Source organism: Pygocentrus nattereri, chromosome 5 (assembly GCF_015220715.1).
Source record: "Pygocentrus nattereri isolate fPygNat1 chromosome 5, fPygNat1.pri, whole genome shotgun sequence".
In the NCBI taxonomy this organism is placed as follows: Eukaryota; Metazoa; Chordata; class Actinopteri; order Characiformes; family Serrasalmidae; genus Pygocentrus; species Pygocentrus nattereri.
Window position 1 is genome coordinate 46,455,920 of NC_051215.1, and position 7,934 is coordinate 46,463,853.

The following is a 7,934-nucleotide window of genomic DNA, read 5'->3' on the forward strand; positions in this document are numbered from 1 at the left end:
GTTTTTCCAATATGTTAGGCTTAGCAGGACAACAGTGGTTTTAAGGTCCAATTGTGTACTATAGATACATTTTTCCTAGTGAAAAAGAACATATTTGCACCTTTTCAGAACCTAATGTTTTAAAATAGAGCAATAAAATAAAAAGCCCTGAGACGAGACAAGGTGTGTGGAGTCTACAACTTTGAAAGTGTAATTTCAGTGGATTATAGTACAATTATGTTCCCTGACTAAAGGTACTGAGATGTACCTATGAGGGTACCACCCCAGTGACACGAGGGGCACTGCCCCAGTGACAGTTCACTACCTTTTTTTTAAAGTGTATGAGCAGAAATGGTTCCCTAGAGAGGATGTGTTATTTTCACTTGGAAAGTCAACAAGACATGTTCAGACTTTTGTATACGACTGTATATTGGATGACCCATATAGGCATTACAGCACTTGTCCCTGCATTTAAGGAGGACAAAAGTAATTGGACAGATTTGCATAATCATAAAAAAACTGTCCTGCCCGGTGCTTTGGTTGAAAATCATTTCCAAATTGCATTGTATGTGATGGATAGCTGATGGATTCCCGGGTAACCTGAGATACATCTGAGACTTTTTCCTTCGTCAAACCCTTTTCTGTTTGTTCCTTCCAAAGGCAAAAACAAAATAAACCCCACCTTAATGGCAGTTAAGGTCATGCGGTGCCATACATTTACATTTACGGCATTTCTTATCCAGAGCGACTTACAATTTGATCATTTTACACAGGAAGGCCAAGGTGGTGTTAGGAGTCTTGCCCAAGGACTCTTACTGGTATAGTGTAGGGTGTTTACCTTGGTGGGGATTGAACACCAGTCTACAGTGTAGAAGGCAGAGGTGTTAACCACTACACTAACCAACTATAATACATTAGCCAAATAAAAAAAGCAGAAAAGTAAAACTAACAAAATGACCAACCTGACAAAATACGAAATGGCAGTCTACAGCAGTGTGGGATGTTGGCTTACAAACAGCTGTTTGAATAATAAAAACATTCATATTGCCAAGTTGACCAATGAAGCCTAACCTTCTGAGAGAACAGAACACATTTGCATTCAGGCTCGTCGATCACTGCTGCACAATACCAGTGCTGTAAAAGACCAAGCCTGATATGAAGAGACACTAACAAGTAACAGATGGTCCGTTTAATTCACAGGGTGAATTTGTCAGTGGTGCTGCAGGGCACACAACTACTGAGATGCAGTGATGCCCCAATAGTTTTGAGTTCAAGTGACTGCTTTGATCTCTCACTCACTATAACGGGCTGTTAGTATGTGTTGAGTGTCTGATCATTGTACCATCTTTACATTTCTGGGACACAGACTCCAAGTCTAATCTGGGTTTGTTTTCTAATGATTATTCATCATTGAAAAATCCATTTTAGTCAAGGCTTAAACCGGCTCTTAACAGCCCCCATAGATGAACTGATTTAAATGAGTTTCTTGTCGTTTAACAGAAGATAGTTTCAACTTGATAGAGTTGGAAATGGCACTCTGGATAACAGTAAAGGTCTAAACCAGATATAAGACAAAGCATTAACGTGTAGTGTCACCATCCATATGTTATTACATTATCTTGAGAAAGGCTATAATGCAGTTTTTGGGGCAAATGCTTGTGTGTTTTGGTTCATTAGTATTTACTAGGTTATTTAAAAGTATTATTTTCTAATTGGCATAATGTCCAGGTTACTGCTCAGTGGTTTAACCCTTTAGACTCTAGGCTTATTTATTCATATTTTGACTTTGTATCCAGTAACTACTACGAAATTCACAGTATGTGGTGTACTGTGACATTTAAAGCTAGGCCTTCCGTTAGGCCTTCAGACCATGAATGTCAAATCTTGAGAAGAAAAATGACACAGAAAATTCCTCTGTGATAAGGCATATTTCTACTAGCACCACTGTTGGATTTCTAGTACTATGTTAGCACTACATTCTTTAAAAACATGCTTTTTCAAGAGTTTTTAAGAAAAGGAATGGTTTGTTTAGAATCATAAGTTTTTTGTAGAACCATTTCATGCTTAAATGGTTCTACATAGCACCAGAAAAAAGGTTCTGCTATTGTTACAGTGTCAAGCTGGTAATAATAGAAGAAACCTTTTTGGCGCCATATGAAACCATATTTAAAAAGGTTCTGTATAGAACCATGTACAACGCATTCTCCATCAACCTGCAAAACATGTAATGAACCATTTCACCATGGAATGATTTTAAATAGAACTATTGCCTTTACTAAAGACCCCTTAAAGAACCATCGTTTTTAAGAGTGCAAGCTCATGTATATTTTAATAAAATTCCAGATTAAACATGGATATTTGAAGCCTGTAAAAGACATCTTATGGCTTATTTGAAGTTTATAACCACTTGTCGTGATTTATATGTTACTGTTTCAGAGTGACTCCTTCAATAAAGAACCCAAATATGGCACTGCAGCAGTCAGTTATAGTGACTTATCTAGTACTTCCAGAAGGACTAGCGTGCTGTTTTTTTTGTCACAAATTCGGTCCAACCGATTGAAAATCAAAGCATGACTGGTTGATTCCACACTAAGTTCTTGATTATGTGGTGGTGGTGGTGGGGGGGGGGGGGGGGGGGCGGGTTCTGGGTCTGACACATTAAGATAAGATAAGATAATCCTTTATTAGTCCCACAGCGGGGAATTTCACGATTAGGCCTCAGGAGTTCAGCTATTGAAGTCCTAATCAATAGGAGAGCTTGCTTGGCTGCATCCTCCTGGACGCTAATGATAGAAAGTCTTGATTGGATTGTTTTCGTTCTGGCATTTCAAGATTTTTTTGTTTCAACTTGAATTTGATAAATGTCTAGCCAATGAAATAGGTACAACATATATGATGTTTACAGACATTGTATTTTAAACATAGTAGCATTTTCTAGAGATAAGATTTCAACATAAAATAATTATTACTATATAATCTGTAAATATTAATGCAGTGCTTCTGTCGTCTCTGCTTTCATCCATACAGATACACAAAAATGAAAACTGCAACCAACATCTACATCTTTAACCTTGCATTGGCAGATGCCTTGGCCACGAGCACTCTACCTTTCCAAAGTGTGAACTACCTGATGGGCACCTGGCCTTTTGGAGATATGTTGTGCAAGATTGTGATGTCCATTGATTATTACAACATGTTCACAAGCATCTTCACTCTGACCACTATGAGTGTTGACCGCTACATTGCCGTGTGCCACCCAGTTAAAGCTTTGGACTTCAGGACCCCCCGAAATGCCAAGATCGTAAATGTCTGCAATTGGATCCTGTCGTCCGCTATTGGTCTGCCAGTCATGGTCATGGCCTCCACAACTGTGACGAGACTTGACTACCACAGCAGCTGTATGTATCTGTTGTTATCGCATGCTTCTGTAAGACTGTATAAAACATAGATTTACTCTGCCCTGCATCTGTAGAACATCTAGTCTAGTTAATAATGTAAAAAGTGATTGATTCCAATTGATGAAATAGATCTACTTGCTAATTAACTGTTCATAAAGGCAAAAATGAGTACAGAGCCATGTGTATAAATTTAAATGAATGTATGTAATCAAATCAAGTACTAGAGAAATATCTCATTTCAAATGCTTCATCCTACTGTTAAGAGGCACCATTCTCTATGCTTGTAGACTCATTCTTGAGTGATTACAGATTTGTTTGAAGCCAACAAACAGTGTGAAAAACTGTGAGGTGTACAGATCACAGCACATGCATGGTTAGACGTCTGGAACTCTATAAGCAATATATTTGGTATCTTTTTCATGGTAGTACAAAAATTCCTAAATGGTATTTTTTAATTATTCACTGATGTTAACACACTCTGATGTGACTGTGGTCAGGGTGAAAAATGCCCAGATGTGGTTTTACATGCCCATTTATGATTTGGCCCTATAGTGATACAAGCTGCTTCCCCTTTTTTGGTGAATAATTTCATGAGCTCTGCTTCCATTTGCTGGTTTATAGTGAGGCATAGCGATGGCTCACACAGATGTAGCATGTCTAAATAGACACAGTCAAGAAAATATAATGAACCTGTGTAAATAAGCTAGATCATCAACGTGTTTAGTTGCTAGTTACTTGGAGCTTGTTAGTAGCCAGTTACATTTACATTTATTTACATTTATGGCATTTGGCTGACAGTACATCACACAGTACAGCTACTTAGTGGTTTCTGTGGAGTTGTAATGCTACAGTTATAAAGTTGGAACCGTTGCTGTCAAATCTGAACTCAAACTCTGAATGAAAGTTATCTGGGATCCTGCTAAAGACGTGGGATCTGAAGTTGGCTTCCAGATTTGCCAGCTTGTATTGCAAATTTTCAGTTCCACTTTGAATGGTGCCGTGGTTACATTCTGGCGCCTGTACATCCTGGCACCTGTACAAGCTGTAGCATTTAAGATGGAATGAAACATTCAATTATGAAGCTGGCCAACAGGAAGCCTCATAATAGATGAACATCAGTCATGCCTGTTGACAGTTTGGTTCTTTGGGAAGGCTATGAAAAGTCCCGACATCTCCTTCACTGCCTGGAATGGTACATTTCTGTACAGAGGCTCCCATTTTCATTGCTGCTGCACCATTGACGTCACAATATCACAATACCTGCTGGGCTAGAGCATGGACTGGCATGCGTAATTTTGGGGGCATAAATATTAATGAGTAAAGACTGTAACATAACTGGCCTGTTGTACCCTCCTCTTTTGCAAATGCAGGGTTTGTATTTAATGGAGGCATATTGGAGGTTCCATATCACCAAATGTCAGTTCAATGTACCAAACTCTCCTTATTCAGCTGTGCCAATACATTTCTTTTAACATTGACAGGTTCTTGAGGTCACCAATAGTGATTCTTTTATGGCATTACTTGAAAGAAATGTTTTTGGTACCTTTATTTTTAAGATGTGAAAGTTCTTTAAACACTGTTCTGTAAAATGGATGGCTGTGGCAGTGCTGGGGCTTGAGCTCACAATCTCCTAATGTTGGGGTGAACATTTAGATGGTTGCACCACTCAGGAGCCCATTGGTTTATTCATATGTCTGTGTAAATACATGTTAAAAAGTACATGTGGTAACATGGTGCAACTGCCTCAGTGTTCACCCCAGCAGCAGAAGAGAGAGTCTAAACCCCAATGATGCCACAGCCTCCATATTTGCTAGGCCAAGAGGAAAAAAATTGTCTCATAGAAAGTGTGAGATCTTTTGACTAACTTATAAAGTTTAAGTTGGGTGAACTTAACTAGCCTCAGGTTAAGGCAACTCAAGAAAAGCTGTTTAATAAGTTTTTGTTTTGTTTTGTTTTTGGGGGTTTTTTTGGCATTTTTCTTTCTGCAGCATCAGGCATCATTGACTGCACCCTGGTGTTCCCCCACCCATCCTGGTATTGGGAAAACCTCCTGAAGATCTGCGTCTTCATCTTCGCCTTCATCATGCCTGTGCTCATCATCACTGTGTGTTACGGCCTGATGATCCTTCGTCTGAGGAGCGTCCGCATGCTCTCTGGCTCCAAGGAGAAGGACCGCAACCTGCGGCGCATTACCCGCATGGTCCTGGTGGTTGTGGCTGTCTTCATCGTTTGCTGGACCCCCATCCACATCTTTGTCATCATCAAGGCTCTGGTCACCATTCCTAACTCCCTCCTGCAGACCATCACCTGGCACTTCTGCATTGCGCTGGGCTACACCAACAGCTGCCTCAACCCCGTGCTCTACGCATTCCTGGATGAGAACTTCAAGCGCTGTTTCCGTGAGTTCTGCGTGCCCAGCCCTTCCGTGCTGGACCTGCAGAACTCCATGCGTTCCACTCGGACCCGCAACCCTCAGCGCGAGGCCCACTCCAGTCCAACGGTGGACCGAATCAACCGGCAGGTATGACTAGCATTGGAGATGTCATCACTGGATTCTCGCTGCCAGGCCAGTGTTGACATGAACTCAGAACTGACGCAAGTTACCACAGGTCTCTGACCACTGTGGAGGAGATGTTAGGCAATGGTCGCTTGCCTGGGCCTTGCAAGGCCCTTCTGAGAATTGCATTTCAAAAGTTAGGAATGTAAAATGACTGTTGAGTTTACTACTGAATTGAAATATGTACCACACAATGAATTCATTCAACTTCACAAACTCAAGTTGATGTTAGCTGTGTATGCTACATGATAAGTACTGAAATAAGCATTCAGCTGTTATAAACTGTCATGATATAACTGTTTCCGATATATTAGTGTTCCATGAATTTTGGCAATGAGTAGCTTGTCATGCTAGAACACTTATATTCCAAACTGTGTGGCATGTTGTCCATTTCAGAATTTTTTAAAAAGATTTATAGGCCCATGTAGGCTGTGTATTAAATGCTGTTATTTCTGCTTTACCTTTTCTCAGTTTCAGTTGTCTATGTACAAATGGAATAGGCCTGAAAGAATTTCTTTCATTTAGACACAATGAATATGTATTAAATATGTATTGTGAATAAACTTTTTATAAGCCAAACCAGTGCTTTATATTTGCCAAAATGTGCCATCACAAACTGTGGCTGAATTATATGTTGCAAAAAAATGATGTTTAAAAAAACATTAAATGTTAGACATTTTCAGCTGATCCACTTAGTATTGTAATGCTCAGTGTTTTGTTACGTTCATGAAGTTTTGCATTTGTTCAGCTAATAGTTTTTAGACTGGACTGTTTCTTGGGAGCGGTAGCACAACTATATATCAGCAGTTTGTCATTTGAATCACACACCCCGTTCCAATGAGAATAAAAACTAAACAGTTGATGTTTCTTGCTACAGTGCATAGTTATCATGCTTCATGTGGTGACAAATGATATATTGTGCTTGCTAAAGCAGATCTGTTATTCTTATGTACATTCTAATGTGATCATGTGAGTATCAACTTATCAACATACTTAAGATACGTCAACATAAAGAACGTTTTATGCTATAAACAACCTTTGCCAGAATTCAGAATCCGCATGATGCCATTTTCTTCTACCTGACAAACAGAACAGGCTGTTCTATGTTACTGAAAAAGACTATGTACTTAAAACAATGTATTATTACTTTTTTTTCTATATTCAGTATCAAAATAAATTATTCCTGTGAAACATGCTCTTCCAACCAGAGTTTTAATTACAGTAGAGGCATATTAATATGGTGTTGCTGGTAATGATGAAATAGCAGTTCACTTTTGTCTTTGTCATGGGGGATCCTGTTGCTCACCCAGCCCCCATCAACGTGGACCCCACTTTCACCTCCATGCACTATTCTGGCAGTACTGTTTTATTGTAAAATGCAGAGGCCTCTAGTAACTAGTTACATGTACTTATTTATTTGTGCTAAAGTAAAGTGTACTGCTTTGCAATCCATCACATTTCTGACTGTTCATATTTTTATACTGTGTTAAACCACAAAGAGCAAACTGTAGTTTGTATGCTGACAGATGCTGGACGTACTTTGTTGTACAACTGGAATTCCCAAATTGCTCAGTACTTAGAGGCATATGTAAAAATTTGAGCACCATCTATCCATCTATCCATCATCATCCGCTTATCCGAGTCTGGGTCACGGGGGCAGCAGCCTAAGCAGAGAGGCCCAGGCCTCCCTCTCCCCCGCCACCTCCTCCAGCTCTTCCGGAGGGATACTGAGACATTCCCAAGACAGTCGAGAGATATATATATAATCCCTCCAACGTGTCCTGGGTCTTCCCCGGGGTCTCCTCCCCATCTGACATGTCTAGAACACCTCCCTGGTTCCAAGAAATTCTGTCCATAAAAGTTATGAACAGAATAAATGACAACAGACAGCCCTGCCGACTATACAAACCAACCTGCTCCGTTTGTACAGGGACTGAATGGTCTGTAACAACGAGCCCTTCACCCCATACTCCCGGAGCACTCCCTACAGGATCCCCTGA

At 40.0% G+C, this 7,934-nt stretch overlaps 1 protein-coding gene across 1 annotated transcript in view; it reads left to right on the forward strand.

The window, feature by feature from the left end:
* The window catches only part of oprm1 (opioid receptor, mu 1), a 30,164-nt gene extending 23,036 nt beyond the window's left edge, over positions 1 to 7,128 (forward strand). The window contains exons 2-3 of the mRNA XM_017710407.2: positions 3,007 to 3,377; positions 5,366 to 7,128. Coding sequence (XP_017565896.1) covers positions 3,007 to 3,377; positions 5,366 to 5,904 — 910 coding nt within the window. The 3' untranslated portion in view covers positions 5,905 to 7,128. The remainder of the gene's footprint in view (positions 1 to 3,006; positions 3,378 to 5,365) is intronic.
* Positions 7,129 to 7,934: the final 806 nt, after the last annotated feature.